General features: G+C 44.2%; 1 protein-coding gene across 1 annotated transcript; it reads right to left on the bottom strand.

The window, feature by feature from the left end:
• Positions 1-15,303: 15,303 nt before the first annotated feature.
• LOC127306161 (uncharacterized) lies at positions 15,304-17,172 on the bottom strand. Its single transcript, XM_051336773.2, has 2 exons — positions 16,740-17,172; positions 15,304-15,637 (listed from the first exon to the last, which is right to left on the bottom strand). The coding sequence occupies exons 1-2, from the start codon at positions 17,018-17,020 to the stop codon at positions 15,469-15,471; spliced, it is 450 nt and encodes a 149-aa protein (XP_051192733.1). The 5' UTR covers positions 17,021-17,172; the 3' UTR covers positions 15,304-15,468.
• Positions 17,173-19,993: the final 2,821 nt, after the last annotated feature.

Genomic DNA, 19,993 nt, shown 5'->3' with positions numbered 1-19,993 from the left:
TGGGGACTGCGGACGCGAGAGGATGGGGACTGCGGACGCGAGGATGCGGAGACGTGGTTGTTGACTCGGGTCAGCGGCGGGGACGTGCGGGTTGATAGTAGAAAGAGATAGGGGGTTTTGCGCAAAATTACTGGCGAGTTAATTAAAAAGGGACGGAGGGAGTACCAATAAAAGCATCCTTGCATTTAGTCCATGAATCAATACTATTCTTAGGCAGAGATAGCAACCAATCTTTAGCTCTTCCTCTTAATGAGAAAGGAAACAATTTCAATTTAATAATATCACCATCTACATCTTTATATTTTTGCATTTCACATAGTTCAACAAAATTATTAAGATGGTCAGCAGCATCATCAGAACTAACACCAGAAAATTGCTCTCGCATAACAAGATTCAGTAAAGCAGGTTTAATTTCAAAGAATTCTGCTGTAGTAGCAGGTGGAGCAATAGGTGTGCATAAGAAATCATTATTATTTGTGGTTGTGAAGTCACACAACTTAGTATTTTCAGGGGTGGCCATTTTAGCAGTAGTAAATAAAGCAAACTAGATAAAGTAAATGCAAGTAACTAATTTTTTTGTGTTTTTGATATAGCAAACAAGATAGCAAATAAAGTAAAACTAGCAACTAATTTTTTTGTATTTTGATTTAGTGCAGCAAACAAAGTAGTAAATAAAACTAAGCAAGACAAAAACAAAGTAAAGAGATTGGGAAGTGGAGACTCCCCTTGCAGCGTGTCTTGATCTCCCCGGCAACGGCGCCAGAAATTTGCTTGATGCGTGTAGTTGACACGTCCGTTGGGAACCCCAAGAGGAAGGTGTGATGCGCACAGCGGCAAGTTTCCCTCAGTAAGAAACCAAGGTTTAATCGAACCAGTAGGAGTCAAGAAGCACGTTGAAGGTTGATGGCGGCGGGATGTAGTGCGGCGCAACACCAGAGATTCCGGCGCCAACGTGGAACCTGCACAACACAACCAAAGTACTTTGCCCCAACGAAACAGTGAGGTTGTCAATCTCACCGGCTTGCTGTAACAAAGGATTAGATGTATAGTGTGGAAGATGATTGTTTGCAGAAAACAGTAGAACAGTATTGCAGTAGATTGTATTTCAGTATAGAGAATTGGACCGGGGTCCACAGTTCACTAGAGGTGTCTCTCCCATAAGATAAACAGCATGTTGGGTGAACAAATTACAGTTGGGCAATTGACAAATAGAGAGGGCATAACAATGCACATACATATTATGATGAATATAGTGAGATTTAATTGGGCATTACGACAAAGTACATAGACCGCTATCCAGCATGCATCTATGCCTAAAAAGTCCACCTTCAGGTTATCATCCGAACCCCCTCCAGTATTAAGTTGCTAACAACAGACAATTGCATTAAGTATTGCGCGTAATGTAATCAGTAACTACATCCTCGAACATAGCACCAATGTTTTATCCCTAGTGGCAACAGCACATCCATAATCTTAGAGATTTCTGTCACTTCCCCAGATTCACGGAGACATGAACCCACTATCGAGCATAAATACTCCCTCTTGGAGTTACAAGCATCTACTTGGCCAGAGCATCTACTAGTAACGGAGAGCATGCAAGATCATAAACAACACATAGACATAAATTGATAATCAACATAACATAGTATTCTCTATTCATCGGATCCCAACAAACGCAACATATAGAATTACAGATAGATGATCTTGATCATGTTAGGCAGCTCACAAGACCCGACAATTAAGCACAATGGGGAGAAGACAACCATCTAGCTACTGCTATGGACCCATAGTCCAGGGGTGAACTACTCACTCATCACTCCGGAGGCGACCATGGCGGCGTAGAGTCCTCCGGGAGATGATTCCCCTCTCCGGCAGGGTGCCGGAGGCGATCTCCTGAATCCCCCGAGATGGGATTGACGGCGGCGGCGTCTCTGGAAGGTTTTCCGTATCGTGGCTCTCGGTACTGGGGGTTTCGCGACGGAGGCTTTAAGTAGGCGGAAGGGCAGGTCAAGATGCGGCACGAGGGGCCCACACTACAGGCCGGCGCGGCCAAGGCCTGGGCCGCGCCGCCCTATGGTTTGGCCGTCTCGTGGCCCCACTTCGTCTCCTCTTCGGTCTTCTGGAAGCTTCGTGGCAAAATAGGACCCTGGGCGTTGATTTCGTCCAATTCCGAGAATATTTCGTTACTAGGATTTCTGAAACCAAAAACAGCAGAAAACAGCAACTGGCTCTTCGGCATCTTGTTAATAGGTTAGTTCCAGAAAATGCACGAATATGACATAAAGTGTGCATAAAACATGTAGATATCATCAATAATGTGGCATAGAACATAAGAAATTATCGATACGTCGGAGACGTATCAGAAGCCTATGTAAAGAAGTGATACGTCCCCGACGTATCCATAATTTCTGTCGTTCCATGCTTGTTTTATGACAATACTTACATGTTTTGCTTGCACTTTATGATGATTTCATGCATTTTTCGGAACTAACCTATTAACGAGATGCCACAGTGCCAGTTCCTGTTTTCTGCTGTTTTTGGTTCCAGAAAGGCTGTTCGGGCAATATTCTCGGAATTGGACGAAATCAACGCCAAATCTCCTATTTTTCCCGGAAGGCTCCAGAACACCGAAGAAGAGTCGGAGAGGGGCCAGGGGGCCACCACACCACAAGGCGGCGTGGGCCAGACCCTGGCCGCGCCGGCCTAGGGTGAGGCGCCCCCAGGTGCCCCCCTGCGCCGCCTCTTCGCCTATAAAATCCCTTTCGACCTAAAAACACCGTACCAATTGACGAAACTCCAGAAAGACTCCAGGGGCACCGCCACCGTCGCGAAACTCCAATTCGGGGGACAGAACTCTGTCCCGGCACCCTGCCGGGACGGGGAAGTGCCCCCGGAAGCCATCTCCATCGACGCCACCGCCTCCATCATGCTCCGTGAGTAGTTCCCCCATGGACTACGGGTTCTAGCAGTAGCTATGTCGGTATACTCTCCCCCATGTACTTTAATACAATGGTCTCATGAGCTGCCTTACATGATTGAGATTCACCTGATGTAATCGGTGTTGTGTTTGTTGGGATCCGATGGATGATACATTATGATTAGTCTATCTATAAAGTTTGTGAAGTTATTGTTGCTGCAATCTTGTTATGCTTAATGCTTGTCACTAGGGCCCGAGTGGCATGATCTTAGATTTGAGCTCTATACTTATTGCTTGGATTGTATCTACAAGTTGTATGCACATATCACTGTCCGGAACCAAAGGCCCCGAAGTGGCAAGAATCGGGACAACCGGAGGGGATGGTAGTGATGTGAGGATCACATGTTTTCATGGTGTGTTAATGCTTTGCTCCGGTACTCTATTAAAAGGAGTACCTTAATATCCAGTAGTTTCCCTTGAGGCCCGGCTGCCACCGGCTGGTAGGACAAAAGATGTTGTGCAAGTTTCTCATTGCGAGCACGTACGACTATATACAGAAAACATGCCTACATAATTAATAATCTTGATGTTCTGTCTTAATGCTTTGATTCCTATCAATTGCCCAACTGTAATTTGTTCACCCAACACTTGTCACTTATTAGAGAGTTACCACTAGTGTAGATCGCTGGGAACCCCGGTCCATATCTCATCATAATATACTTGTTCTACATGTCATTGGAAGTAGTATCAACTATCTTCTGGTGCCATTGCTCTCATATTGCTATTACTGCTGCTGTATTCTTTGTTACCTTTGCTCTCATATTACTGCTACTTTCACATCACCCCTGTTGCTAGTGCTTTTCCAGGTGCAGCTGAATTGACAACTCAGTTGTTAAGGCTTATAAGTATTCTTTACCTCCCCTTGTGTCGAATCAATAAATTGGGTTATACTACCCTCGAAGACTATCGCGATCCCCTATACTTGTGGGTCATCAAGAAGTTACAACCGGACAAGCTAGAACCTAAAGCGGAGAAATGCGTCTTCATAGGATACCCTAAGGAAACTATAGGGTACACTTTCTATCACAGATCCGAAGGCAAAATCTTTGTTGCTAAGAACGGAACCTTTCTTGAGAAAGAATTTCTCACTAAAGAAGTGACTGGAAGAAAAGTAGAACTCGATGAGATTGATGAATCTATACTCGTTGATTAGAGTTGCGCAGTACCGGAAGTTGTACTTGTACCGCCTACACCAGAAACAGAGGAAGCTAATGATAATGATCATGAAACTTCGAACGAGGAAACTACTGAACCTCGCAGATCGACAAGGGAACGTGCCACTCCTGATTGGTATGATCCTTGTCTAAATGTCATGATTGTGGATAACAATGATGAGGACCCTGCGACGTATGAAGAAGCGATGATGAGCCCAGATTCCAACAAATGGCAAGAAGCCATGAAATCCGAAATGGGATCCATGTATGATAACAAAGTATGGACTTTGGTAGACTTACGATAGCGAAAGGCTGTCGAGAATAAATGGATCTTCAAGAGAAAAACAGATGTTGATGGTAATATTACTGTCTATAAAGCTCGACTTGTCGCAAAGGGTTTCCGACAAATTCAAGGAGTTGACTACGATGAGACTTTCTCACCTGTAGCGAAGCTAAAATCTGTAAGGATTTTGTTTGCAATAGCTGCATTTTTCGATTATGAGATTTGACAGATGGATGTCAAAACGGCGTTCCTTAATGGAGACATTGAGGAAGAGTTGTATATGGTACAACCCAAAGGTTTTGTCGATCCTAAAAATGCTGACAAAGTATGCAAACTTCAGCGTTCAATCTATGGACTGAAGCAAGCATCAAGAAGTTGGAACCGACGCTTTGATAAGGTGATCAAAGACTTCGGGTTTATACAGTGTCATGGAGAGGCCTGTATTTACAAGAAAGTGAGTGGGAGCTCTGTACCATTCCTGATATTATATGTAGATGACATATTATTGATCGGGAATGATATAGAACTATTAAGCAGTGTAAAAGGTTATTTGAATAATAGTTTTTCAATGAAAGACCTTGGTGAAGCATCGTATATATTAGGCATCATGATTTATAGAGATAGATCAAGACGCCTAATAGGGCTATCACAGAGTACATACCTGGACAAGATTCTAAAGAAGTTTAGAATGGACGAAAGTAAGAAAGGGTTCTTACCTATGTTACCAGGCAAGGTCTTGAGTAAGACTCAAGGACCGGCTACGGCAGAAGAAAGAGAAAGGATGAGTAATATCCCCTATGCCTCGGTAGTAGGATCTATCATGTATGCCATGCTATGTACTAGACCGGATATAGCACATGCTGTTAGTTTGACTAGCAGATATCAAAGTGATCCAGGAATGGAACACTGGACAGCGGTCAAGAATATCCTGAAGTACTTGAAAAGAACTAAGGATATGTTTCTTTGTTATGGAGGTGCCCAAGAGCTCGTTGTAAACGGTTACACCGATGCAAGTTGGAACACTGATCCTGATGACTCTAAGTCACAGTCTGGGTACGTGTTTATATTGAATGGTGCTGCAGTAAGCTGGGCAAGCTCGAAGCAGTGCATGGTGGCGAAGTCATCAACAGAATCAGAGTACATAGCGGCTTCAGAGGCTTCATCAGAAGCGGTATGGATGAAGAGGTTCATTGTAGAGCTCGGTGTGGTTCCTAGTGCATTGGACCCATTAATCATCTACTGTGATAACATGGGTGCCATCGCCAATGCACAAGAGCCAAGGTCACACAAGAGGCTGAAGCATATCAAGCTGCGTTACCACTCGATTCGCGAGTACATCGAAGATGGAGAAGTAAAGATTTGCAAAGTACATACTGATCTGAATGTAGCAGATCCGTTGACTAAACCTCTCCCTAGGGCAAAGCATGACCAACACCAGAATGCCATGGGTGTTAGGTATATTACAATGTAATCTAGATTATTGACTCTAGTGCAAGTGGGAGACTGAAGGAGATATACCCAAGAGGCAATAATAAAAGTGGTTATTATATATCTTTATGTTTATGATAAATGTTTATATATCATGCTATAATTGTATTAACTGAAACATTAGTACATGTGTGATATGTAGACAACAAAGAGTCCCTAGTATGCCTCTTAACTAGCTTGTTGATTAATGGATGATTAGTTTCATAATCATGAACATTGGATGTTATTAATAACAAGGTTATATCATTGTATGAATGATGTGATGGACACACCCAATTAAGCGTAGCATAAGATCACGTCATTAAGTTATTTGCTATAAGCTTTCGATACATAGTTACCTAGTCCTTATGACCATGAGATCATGTAAATCACTTATACTGGAAAGGTACTTTGATTACACCAAACGCCACTGCGTAAATGGGTGGTTATAAAGGTGGGATTAAGTATCCGGAAAGTATGAGTTGAGGCATATGGATCAACAGTGGGATTTGTCCATCCCGATGACGGATAGATATACTCTGGGCCCTCTCGGTGGAATGTCGTCTAATGTCTTGCAAGCATATGAATAAGTTCATAAGAGACCACATACCACGGTACGAGTAAAGAGTACTTGTCAGGAAACGAGGTTGAACAAGGTATAGAGTGATACCGATGATCAAACCTCGGACAAGTAAAATATCGCGTGACAAAGGGAATTGGTATCGTATGTGAATGGTTCATTCGATCACTAAAGTCATCGTTGAATATGTGGGAGCCATTATGGATCTCCAGATCCCGCTATTGGTTATTGGTTGGAGTGAGTACTCAACCATGTCCGCATAGTTCGCGAACCGTAGGGTGACACACTTAAAGTTGGATGTTGAAATGGTCGAACTTGAATATGGAATGGAGTTCGAATATTTGTTCGAAGTCCTGGATGAGATCCCGGACATCACGAGGAGTCCCGGAATGGTCCGGACAATAAGATTCATATATAGGAAGTCATTTTATAAGATTTAAAATGATCCGGAAGGTTCTATGGAAGGTTCTAGAGAAGTCCGGAAGAAACCACTATGGAAGGCGGAGTCCCAAAGGGACTCCACCTCCATGGCCGGCCAACCCTAGAAGGGGAGGAGTCCCAAGTGGACTCCCCCTAAGGGGGCCGGCCAACCCCCCACATGGAAGGGGGGAATCCCACCCCAAGTGGGATTCCCACCTTGGGTAGGTTTCCCTATCACATGGAAGGTTTTGGGTTCGGGTCTTATTCGGAGACTTGTAGCCCAACACTTGGGGCTTCCACCTATATAATGAGGGCCAAGGGGAGGGGGCCGGCCACCCCAAGACCACAGCCTGGCCGCACCCCTCAAGTGGCCGGCGCCCCCTCTCCCCAAACCCTAGCCACCCCGCTCCTCCACTTCCCGCACGCTTAGCGAAGCTCCGCCGGATTTCTCCACCACCACCGACACCACGCTGTCGTGCTGTCGGATTCAAGAGGAGCTACTACTTCCGCTGCCCGCTGGAACGGGGAGGTGGACGTCGTCTTCATCAACAACCGAACGTGTGACTGAGTACGGAGGTGCTGCCCGTTCATGGCGCCGTTATCAAGATCTTCTACGCGCTTTTGCAAGCGGCAAGTGAACGTATACCTCAGCAACAAGAGCCTCACCTTGTAGGCTTTGGAATCTCTTCAAGGGTGAGACTCGATAATCCCCTCGTTGCTACCATCTTCTAGATTGCATCTTGGCTTGGATTGCGTGTTTGCGGTAGGAAATTTTTTGTTTTCTATGCAACGTTATCTTACAGCAACCCTGCAACCACAAAGCAAGAAGTCTCTTGTGTCCCCAACACACCTAATAGGTGCACTAGTTCGGCGAAGAGATAGTGAAATACAGGTGGTATGAATAAATATAAGCAGTAGCAACGGCACCAGAAAAGTGCTTTGTTGTCCAGGACTGGTGTGTGGTGGTAATATTGCAGGCAGTAGAGATGCAGTAAAACAGTAAACAAGTAGCGATAACAGTATTGGAAACAAGGCCTAGGGATTATACTTTCACTAGTGGACACTCTCAACATTGATCACATAAATAAATAGATAGATGCTAGACTCTACACTCTCTTGTTGGATGATGAACACCACTAACTGTGTAGGATTACACGAACCCTCAATGCCGGAGTTAACAAGCTCCACAATATTCGATGTTCATATTTAAATAACCTTAGAGTGCATGACAGATCAACATAACCAAACCAAGTACTAACATAGCATGCACACTGTCACCTTCACGCTACGAAAGGAGGCATAGATCACATCAATACCATCATAGCAATAGTTAACTTCATAATCTACACGAGATCACAATCATAGCCTACGCCAAGTACTACACGATGCACACACTGTCACCATTACACCGTGCAGGAGGAATAAACTACTTTAATAACATCACTAGAGTAGCATGCAGATATATTGTGATACAAAACACATTGCAATCATAAAGAGATATAAATAAGCACTTCACTATGCCATTCATAACAGTGAATAAGTATTCTGTGAAATATAGCCTAAGAGACCCACACGGTGCACACACTGTCACCTTTACACACATGGGACAAGGAGTCTCCGGAGATCACATAAGTAAAATCCACTTGACTAGCATAATGACATCTAGATTACAAGCATCATCATATGAATCTCAATCATGTAAGGCAGCTCATGAGATTATTGTATTGAAGTACATAGGAGAGAGATGAACCACATAGCTACCGGTACAGCCCCGAGCCTCGATGGAGAACTACTCCCTCCTCATGGGAGACAGCAGCGTTGATGGAGATGGCGGTGGTGTCGATGGAGGAGCCTTCCGGGGGCACTTTCCCGTCCCGGCGGCGTGCCGGAACAGAGACTTCTGTCCCCCAGATCTTGGCTTCGCGATGGCGGCGGCTCTGGAAGGTTTCTCGTACCGTGGCTTTTCCTTCTCGATGTTTTAGGTCAGGGACCTTTATATAGGCGAACAGGCGGAGTCGGAAGGGCGACGAGGCGATGACACAATAGGGGGGCGCGGCCCAGGCCCTGGCCGCGCCACCATGTCATCTGGGGCCCCTGTGGCCCCCCTCTGGCGGCTCTCGGGTGTTCTAGAAGCTTCATGCAATCCTAAGATGCTGGGTGTTGATTTCGTCCGATTCCGAGAATATTTCCTTACTAGGATTTCTGAAACCAAAAAGCAATGAAAACAAGCGGCCCTTTGGCATCTCGTCAATAGGTTAGTTCCGGAAAACGCATAAATATGACATAAAGTGTGCATAAAACATGTAGATATCATCAATAATGTGGCATGGAACATAAGAAATTATCGATACGTCGGAGACGTATCAGCATCCCCAAGCTTAGTTTCTGCTCGTCCCGAGCAGGTAAACGATAACAAAGATAATTTCTGGAGTGACATGCCATCATAACCTTGATCATACTATTGTAAGCATATGTAATGAATGCAGCGATCAAAACAATGGTAAATGACATGAGTAAACAAATGAATCATAAAGCAAAGACTTTTCATGAATAGTACTTTCAAGACAAGCATCAATAAGTCTTGCATAAGAGTTAACTCATAAAGCAATAAATTCAAAGTAAAGGCATTGAAGCAACACAATGGAAGATTAAGTTTCAGCGGTTGCTTTCAACTTGTAACATGTATATATCATGGATAGTTGCCAATGCAAAGCAATATAACAAGTGCAATAAGCAAGTATGTAAGAATCAATGCACAGTTAACACAAGTGTTTGCTTCTAAGATAGAAAGAAGTAGGTGAACTGACTCAACATAAAAGTAAAAGAATGGCCCTTCGCAGAGGGAAGCATTGATTGCTATATTTGTGCTAGCTAGAGCTTTGGTTTTGAAAACAAGAAACAATTTTGTCAACGGTAGTAATAAAGCATATGCATTATGTAAATTATATCCTACAAGTTGCAAGCCTCATGCATAGTATACTAATAGTGCCCGCACCTTGTCCTAATTAGCTCGGATTACCGGGATTATCATCGCAATACATATGTTTTAACCAAGTGTCACAAAGGGGTACCTCTATGCCACCTGTACAAAGGTCTAAGGAGAAAGCTCGCATTGGATTTCTCGCTTTTGATTATTCTCAACTTAGACATCCATACCGGGAAACATAGACAACAGATAATGAACTCCTCTTTAATGCATAAGCATGTAGCAACAATTAGTGTTCTCATATGAGATTGAGGATATTTGTCCAAAACTAAAACTTCCACCATGGTTCATGGCTTTAGTTAGCGGCCCAATGTTCTTCTCTAACATTATGCATGCTCTAACCATTCAACTAGTGGTAAATCTCCCTTACTTCAGACAAGACGGACATGCATAGCAACTCACATGATATTCAACAAAGAGTTGATGGCGTCCCCAGAAACATGGTTATCGCACAACAAGCAACTTAATAAGAAATAAAATGCATAATTACATATTCAATACCACAATAGTTTTTAGGCTATTTGTCCCATGAGATATATATTGCAAAGATGAAGAATAGAAATTTTAAAGGTAGCACTCAAGCAATTTACTTTGGAATGACGGAGAAATACCATGTAGTAGGTAGGTATGGTGGACACAAATGGCATGGTTTTTGGCTCAAGGATTTGGATGCACGAGAAGCAATCCCTCTCAGTACAAGGCTTAGGCTAGCAAGGCTATTTGAAGAAAACACAAGTATGAACTAGTACAGCAAAACTCACATAAGAACATATTGCAAACATTATAAGACTATACATTGTCTTCCTTGTTGTTCAAACCCTTACTAGAAAATATCTAGACCTTAGAGAGACCAATCATGCAAACCAAATTTTAGCAAGCTCTATGTATTTCTTCACTAATAGGTGCAAAGTATATGATGCAAGAGCTTAAACATGAGCACAAAAATTGCCAAGTATCACATTATTCAAGACATCATACCAATTACTACATGTAGCATTTCCCGTTTCCAACCATATAACAATTAACGAAGCAGTTTCAACCTTCGCCATGAAAATTAAAAGCTAAGAACACATGTGTTCATATGAACCAGCGGAGCGTGTCTCTCTCCCACACAAGCATTTATTCAGAGAATGAAAATAACAAAATAAAAACAAAAGCATACAGACGCTCCAAGTAAAGTACATAAGATGTGACCGAATAAAAATATAGTTTCAAGGGAGGAACCTGATAAATTGTCGATGAAGAAGGGGATGCCTTGGGCATCCCCAAGCTTAGATGCTTGAGTCTTCTTGAGATATGCAGGGATGAACCACCGGGGCATCCCCAAGCTTAGAGCTTTCACTCTTCTTGATCATATTGTATCATCCTCCTCTCTTGACCCTTGAAAACTTCCTTCACACCAAACTCGAAACAAACTCATTAGAGGGTTAGTGCATAATCAAAAACTCACATGTTCAGAGGTGACACAATAATTCTTAACACTTCTGGACATTGCCCAAAGCTACTGGAAGTTAATGGAACAAAGAAATCCATCCCACATAGCAAAAGAGGCAATGCGAAATAAAAGGCAGAATCTGTCAAAACAGAACAGTCCGTAAAGACGAATTTCTAAGAGGCACCAGACTTGCTCAAATGAAAATTCTCAAATTGAATGAAAGTTGCGTACATATCTGAGGATCACATACAACTCTGAGTTACCTACAGAGAATTCTGCCCAAATTCGTGACAGCAAGAAATCTGTTTCTGCGCAGTAATCCAAATCTAGTATCAACCTTGCTATCAAAGACTTTACTTGGCACAACAATGCAATAAAATAAAGATAAGGAGAGGTTGCTACAGTAGTAACAACTTCCAAGACACAAATATAAAACAAAGGTACTGTAGTAAAATAAACACATGGGTTATCTTCCAAGAAGTTCTTTCTTTATAGCCATTAAGATGGGCTCAGCAGTTTTAATGATGCACTCGCAAGAAATAAGAGTTGAAGCAAAAGAGAGCATCAAGAAGCAAATTCAAAACACATTTAAGTCTAACATGCTTCCTATGAAAAGGAATCTTGTAAATAAACAAGTTCATGAAGAGCAAAGTAACAAGCATAGGAAGATAGAACAAGTGTAGCTTCAAAAATTTCAGCACATAGAGAGGTGTTTTAGTAACATGAAAATTTCTACAACCACATTTTCCTCTCTCATAATAACTTTCAGTAGTATCATGAGCAAACTCAACAATATAACTATCACATAAAGCATTCTTATCATGAGTCTCATGCATAAATTTATTACTATCCACATAAGCATAATCAATTTTATTAGTAATAGTGGGAGCAAATTCAACAAAGTAGCTATCATCATTATTCTCATCATCAAATATAGGAGGCATATTGTAATCATAATCAAATTTATCCTCCATAACAGGCGGCACCAAAAGACTACTATCATTATAATCATCATAAATAGGAGGCAAAGTATCATCAAAGTAAATTTTCTACTCAATGCTTGGGGGACTAAAAAGATCATGCTCATCAAAGCCAGCTTCCCCAAGCTTAGAATTTTCCATAGCATTAGCAACAATAGTGTTCAAAGCATTCATATTAATAACATTCCCATTAGCATGCATATAAAGTTCCATGGGTTTTTTAATTCTCTCTTCAAACACATCATGTCCTAATTCAAGATAAAGTTCATAAAGATCTCTCATATTTTTGTTGTTTTCCATTATGCCTTACTAGTGTAAACAAGAAACAAAAAGATGCAATTGCAGGATCTAAAGGAAATAGCTTCGAGTACTTACAACAGCGAAAATAGCTTAGTAGCCGAGATCCGGTGTGTGAGTACCTTTTACCTTTCCTCCCCGGCAACGGCGCCATAAAAGTGCTTGATGTCTACGGGTGCTTCTATTCTTGTAGACAGTGTTGGGCCTCCAAGAGCAGAGGTTTGTAGAACAGCAGCAAGTTTCCCTTAAGTGGATCACCCAAGGTTTATCGAACTCAGGGAGGAAGAGGTCAAAGATATCCCTCTCATGCAACCCTGCAACCACAAAGCAAGAACTCTCTTGTGTCCCCAACACACCTAATAGGTGCACTAGTTCGGCGAAGAGATAGTGAAATACAAGTGGTATGAATAAATATAAGCAGTAGCAACAGCACCAGAAAAGTGCTTTGCTGTCCAGGACTGGTGTGTGGTGGTAATATTGCAGGCAGTAGAGATGCAGTAAAACAGTAAACAAGCAGCGATAACAGTATTGGAAACAAGGCCTAGGGATTATACTTTCACTAGTGGACACTCTCAACATTGATCACATAAATAAATAGATAGATGCTAGACTCTACACTCTCTTGTTGGATGATGAACACCACTAACTGTGTAGGATTACACGAACCCTCAATGCCGGAGTTAACAAGCTCCACAATATTCGATATTCATATTTAAATAACCTTAGAGTGCATGACAGATCAACATAACCAAACCAAGTACTAACATAGCATGCACACTGTCACCTTCACGCTACGAAAGGAGGCATAGATCATATCAATACCACCATAGCAATAGTTAACTTCATAATCTACAAGAGATCACAATCATAGCCTACGTCAAGTACTACACGATGCACACACTGTCACCATTACACCGTGCAGGAGGAATAAACTACTTTAATAACATCACTAGAGTAGCATGCAGATATATTGTGATACAAAACACATTGCAGATATAAATAAGCACTTCACTATGCCATTCATAACAGTGAATAAGTATTCTGTGAAATATAGCCTAAGAGAACCACACGGTGCACACACTGTCACCTTTACACACGTGGGACAAGGAGTCTCCGGAGATCACATAAGTAAAATCCACTTGACTAGCATAATGACATCTAGATTACAAGCATCATCATATGAATCTCAATCATGTAAGGCAGCTCATGAGATTATTGTATTAAAGTACATAGGAGAGAGATGAACCACATAGCTACCGGTAAAGCCCCGAGCCTCGATGGAGAACTACTCCCTCCTCATGGGAGACATCAGCGTTGATGGAGATGGCGGTGGTGTCGATGGAGGAGCCTTCCGGGGGCACTTCCCCGTCCCGGCGGCGTGCCGGAACAGAGACTTCTGTCCCCCAGATCTTGGCTTCGCGATGGCGGCGTCTCTGGAAGGTTTCTCGTACCGTGGCTTTTCCGTCTCGATGTTTTAGGTCAGGGACCTTTATATAGGCGAAGAGGCGGAGTCGGAAGGGCGACGAGGCGATGACACAATAGGGGAGCGCGGCCCAGGCCCTGGCCGCGCCACCCTGTCATCTGGGGCCCCTGTGGCCCCCCTCTGGCGGCTCTCGGGTGTTCTGGAAGCTTCATGCAATCCTAAGATGCTGGGCGTTGATTTCGTCCGATTCCGAGAATATTTCCTTACTAGGATTTCTGAAACAAAAACAATGACGACAACTAGCCCTTTGGCATCTCGTCAATAGGTTAGTTCCGGAAAACGCATAAATATGACATAAAGTGTGCATAAAACATGTAGATATCATCAATAATGTGGCATGGAACATAAGAAATTATCGATACGTCGGAGACGTTTCAGGCGGTCGCGGAGGAATGCCTAAAGAGGGCCACCGCCGAGGCACCCAGCTGCTAAAAGCTGGAGTTGAATTCTCACGCGTACAGGCCGCCAGCGTCTAGTAAAATCTACGGCCCCGGCGGCGAGTCGACGGCGATCCGACGGCCGAGTAAAATCTATGGCCCCGGCGGCGAGTCGACGGCGAGCCGCCGACGGCCCCGTACGTACCTAGACTAGTAGTAGTAGATTTAAGAAAAAATGTAATAGCTAACTTTAATGAAGAAAGAAACTATCTCCCTAATGAAGAAAGAAACTATCTCCCTATGACACGTGGGCCAGGAGCAGACAAGGGATGGACGCGAGCGGCCAGCTATCGGCGTCCGCGGCCACACAAACGCGACCCAGATTTGGGCCTGCTTTGGATCGCCTCGGACGCCGCAGCTATCCGTTTTAGGGATGAGTCCGCGTGCTGGACCGGGTTTTTATCCGATTTGACCCATCCAGATGCGCGGGCTGTTGGAGATGCCCTAACTTTTGCTGGCCTGTCGCGGCCGCAGCAGCCGTGCACCGCATGGTGTCCAGCTACTCTGCAGATTGATTGCATCGAGACCGATGAGATCACGGGGGCCTGGCTCGATCCGGACGACCGGACCACACCACCAGGATAACAGCAACTGAATAGGCTCGACTGCTTCTCTGTCTCGCGTGAACACGCTCGGCGCTTATCAGGTTATATCTGTAGCAGAGGCTACCCTGACTGCTTATCATCGTTTCCCAAAGAGCACGACGAAGGATAATGAAAATGGCAGACGACACCCAAGGGTATGGAATCTGGTATTGCGATCCAAGTTCTCTTTTTTCGACGGGCAGGTAAGAAACTATGTGTCACATGGCATCAGTCACCGACACATCATCATCAACAACAACAGCCTACCCCGCTACCAGTTACTACCAGGTTCTTGTATAACACGGACGCTTTACACGCCAGCATTGTGCCACATATACGGCACATTATGTTCTAGGAGCTAGTATATGACCTAATTGGTCGCCGGCTAGGCGGCGGCGACAGCGTCCCCGGGGCCGCTGCCCGACTGGTCGGAGCCGCCGGGCGCGGACGGAGCCGCCTCCCTGATGGAGGTCAGGGAGCAGTTCTGCTCCATCATCTCGTCCTGCTCGATCATACGCTCCCTGCACTCGGCGCTGCAGAACGCCACCTCGCCCCTGCACGCACAGATAGAATTCAGCCTTCATGTCACAGCTCAAAAAACATCCTAACAACATAATTTATTATCAGTTCAAGCATCATGTCATGTCACGTCAGATTCTCCAGCAGAGAATTTTCAATGTACTCAAGAAACCATCTAACTCTGACAGACAGATTGTGACAATTAAATAAATGCCGGAGTATTTTAGATGGTAGTACCACCAAGTGACCAGGTTCGTATACTAATCACGCAACAGCTCATATGATTGGCAGGTTAACTTGTTTAATGCGTGTATTCTAGTAGATTTTTTTTTGTTTAATGCGTTGCTTAGGGGAGTACAGTATGTTAGCCTTACTCGTAATCTAAATTACTTTCTAATGGTTTTTAATATTTTGGGACAGCACATACAGATCCATGATTAATACTAGGATTAATAGGAGTAAGGTCCAAAAGAGGAAAATAGTAGAGCTATGAGTGCACCCCATACACCATACATATCTGACTACCAGATACGTACCAGGTACACAGCACACCAACCCGGTAAGGCACCGGCAACAGAAAAGTATGCCGAGAGAAAAGGCCGGGTTCGAATCGAATATTCCTCTAAAATATAGGAGAGAACAAGATTCATGCTACGGACTAATCAGCACTCGACTCACTGCTTAATTATAGCATCGAATCAGCATTACCGCTCTAACAAAGTAGCGGCGGAATCATGGAGTACTTCCGTAAATTCGCTGGTAAACATGGAGGACCACTTCACAGGTGGTCGACAAAATTTCCAATAAATGGAAACAGATCATAAATACTCCTTCTCCTGAATAAACGAGGAGAACCCCCACGAGATCATCACGAAATTCTGCATCTATCTAAGCGAGATACAGAATCGTAAGCTGGTAGCAACATGGTGCCAAGATTCGACTTCGATCTGGATGCAAACTTGACGTGGAAAACGGGCGAATTCACATCGGAAAGCAACAAAAGAGATGGGTCGTGTTCCGGGCCAAGAACCGCCAGGAAGCTACCGAAAAGCGCGCGAGGAATCGGCGCGAACTGGAGCACGAGAATTCTACCGGGCATTTTTCAGGACGGCGAGGGCGGCGACGACGCGCGCGTACCTGTATATGTAGGTGTCCTTGCCGGGGCCGAGGGCCTTGCCGCAGAAGAAGCAGGCGGCCAGGAACGCCGCCGTCACCACCCCGACGAGGCCGTCGGCGTCGCTCCTCGGCCAAGCCGCAGCGGCGCCCGTCCCGACGGCGGACGCGGAGGAGGACGGGCCCGCGCGTGCGCTGATGTCGCCGGCGCCGCCCTCCTGGCGCACCTGCTTCGGCGCCGGCGGGAGGGACGCCACGCTGGTGGTCCGGCGCATCACCATGCTCCTGTGCCGCTTCCCCAGCATCTTGCCTGACCGGATTCGCCGCCGCGCTCGCTCGCGCGCTTGCCTCCCGCCCCCCGGCGGCCTCTGTCAATTCCTGATTCGGCGGACCTTGTTGTGTGCTGAGATTTGCGGAGAGGAGAGAGGGAGAGACTGGAGGGTGGGGAGAGGGGTTTTGGGGAGGGCGCATAAAAAGAGGAGGCGGGGCCGGAAGCGTGCGATCAGAGCCGTCCACTCCCCCACTCGAAACACATGGACGCTTCTGATCGGAGGATTTCCGGCAAAAGCTTAGAGATTAAGGTATTTTGCTAGGGTTACCCCCTCGCGCCGCCCCATATATATGCACGGTAAAACCATTTTGCCTCTGAGTGTAAGCGGGCAGACTACAGGAAGAACCCACTTTTTTGCGGTGAAACCCACATATAATAGCCGTAAGACAATATGTTATTCTTTTTTTTTTGCAATCCAGCAGGTTTTTTGCTTTTATTAATGCAATCTATCTATCGGGTGACACGGAGAGTTTTGTAATTTTTAGAACGGCGGCACGCAAGTTTCGTCACTCCGCACTATCGTCGGGCTGCATAAATTGTTGCTACGTGCAACGTGTCTAGATCGATGAAACTTCCGTCACTCCGCATTACCGTGTGGGACATCTGGGATGCACAAATTGTTGCTACGCGCAACGTATCTAGATCGATGAGAGCTTCGTGACTCCGCATTATCTTGCAGGATATCTGGGCTGCACAAATCGGTGCTACACGCCACGTGTCTAGGAAGATGAACTGCCGCTTGTTTTCGGGTAGGTAGGCCTCTAAATGACGGCATGTCATATTTATTTGGATTCACTCGCATATTTTATGGGATAACTTTTAATAGAAGACTCTTGCGTGTTGTTAATTTGTGGAGTTTTTTTAATGTTTTCATTGTATAATGGCTTCATCACATAGCACAAGGTTTTCGTAATCAATAGAAGGGGCAAAAGAGTTTCATGACTCTGTGCATATGGTGATTTGATCATTACTGGAAAAATCTAACCTTGTATGTCGGTGAAACCAATATATGTTGGATGTAAGGCACGTGGTCACATTATCCTGATCAATCTTATTGTCAATTATTCCACCAGTTTTGTTCGTATTAATGCAATCTATCTATCTGGTGACACTGAGAGTTTTGTAATTATTAGAACGGCGGCACGCAAGTTTCGTCACTCCGCACTATCTCCGGGCTGCATAAATTGTTGCTACGTCCAACGTGTCTAGATCGATGGAAGTTCCGTCACTCCGCATTAACGTGTGGGACTTCAGGGATGCACAAATTGTTGCTACATGAAACCTGTCTAGGTCGATGAGAGTTTCGTGACTCTGCATTATCTTATAGGATATCTGGGCTGCACAAATCGGTGCTATACTCAACGTGTCTTGATCGATGAGCCGCCGCTTGTTTTCGGGTAGGTAGGCCTCTAAATGACGGGACGTCATATTTGTTTGGATTCACTCGTAGCTTTTTCGGGATAAATTTTAATGGAATACTCTTGGGTGGCATGGTGAATCGGTGCTATTATTACTTTGTGGAGTTTTTTTTAATGTTGTCATAGTATAATGGCTTCATCTCGCAGCACAAGGTTTTCGTAATCAATAGAAGGGGCAAAAGAGTTTCATGACTCTGTGCATATGGTGATTTGGTCATTATTGGAAAAACCTAACCTTTTATGTCGGTGAAACCAATATATATTGGATGTAAGACCCGTGGTCACATTGTCATGATCAATGTTATTCTTAATTATTCCGCCAGTTTTGTTCTTATTAATGCAATCTATCTATCCGGTGACACAGAGAGTTTTGTAATTATTAGAACAGCGGCATGCAGGTTTCTTCACTTCGCACTATCGTCGGGCTGCATAAATTGTTGCTACGTGCAACATGTCTAGACCGATGGAAGTTTCGTCACTCCGCATTACCGTGTGGGACTTCTGGGATGCACAAATTGTTGCTACATGCAACGTGTCTAGGTCGATGAGAGTTTCGTGACTCCGCATTATCTTATAGGATATCTGGGCTGCACAAATCGGTGCTACACACAATGTGTCTAGATCGATGAACCGCTGCTTGTTTTCAGGTAGGTAGGCCTCTAAATGATGGGACGTCATATTTGTTTGGATTCACTCGCAGCTTTTCCGGGATAAATTTTAATGGAAGACTCTTGTGTGGCCTGGTGAATCGGTGTTATTATTACTTGGTGGAGTTTTTTTATGTCTTCATAGTATAATGGCTTCATCTCGTAGTACAAGGTTTTCGTAATCAGTAGAAGGGGGGCAAAAGAGTTTCATGCATATGGTGATTTGGTCATTATTGGAAAAACCTAACCTTTTATGTCGGTGAATCCAATATATATTGGATGTAAGACACATGGTCACATTATCATGATCAATGTTATTCTTAATTATTCCACCATTTTTGTTCTTATTAATGCAATCTATCTATCCGGTGATACGGAGAATTTTGTAATTATTAGAACGGCAGCACGCATGTCTTGTCACTCCGCACTATCGTCGGGCTGCATAAATTGTTGCTACGTGCAACATGTCTAGATCGATGGAAGTTTCGTCGGTCTGCATTACCGTGTGGGACTTCTGGGATGCACAAATTGTTGCTACATGCAACGTGTCTAGGTCGATGAGAGTTTCGTGACTCCGTATTATCTTATAGGATATTTTGGCTGCACAAATCGGTGCTACACGCAACGTGTTAAGATCGATGAACTGCCGCTTGTTTTCGGGTAGGTAGGCCTCTAAATGACGGGCCACCATATTTGTTTGGATTCACTCGCATCTTTTTCGGGACATTTTTTAATGGAAGAGTCTTGCGTGTCCTGGTGAATCGGTGTTATTATTACTTTGTCGAGTTGTTTATGCTTTCATAGTATAATCGTTGCATCTCATAACACAAGGTTTTTGTAATTAATAGAAGAGGGCAAAAGAGTTTCATGACTCCGTGCATA

The sequence above is a fragment of the Lolium perenne genome, chromosome 6 (genome assembly GCF_019359855.2).
Source record: "Lolium perenne isolate Kyuss_39 chromosome 6, Kyuss_2.0, whole genome shotgun sequence".
Lineage (NCBI taxonomy): Eukaryota > Viridiplantae > Streptophyta > Magnoliopsida > Poales > Poaceae > Lolium > Lolium perenne.
Note: the sequence above shows the minus strand (reverse complement) of the source record. Positions and strands in the feature narration are given on the sequence as shown.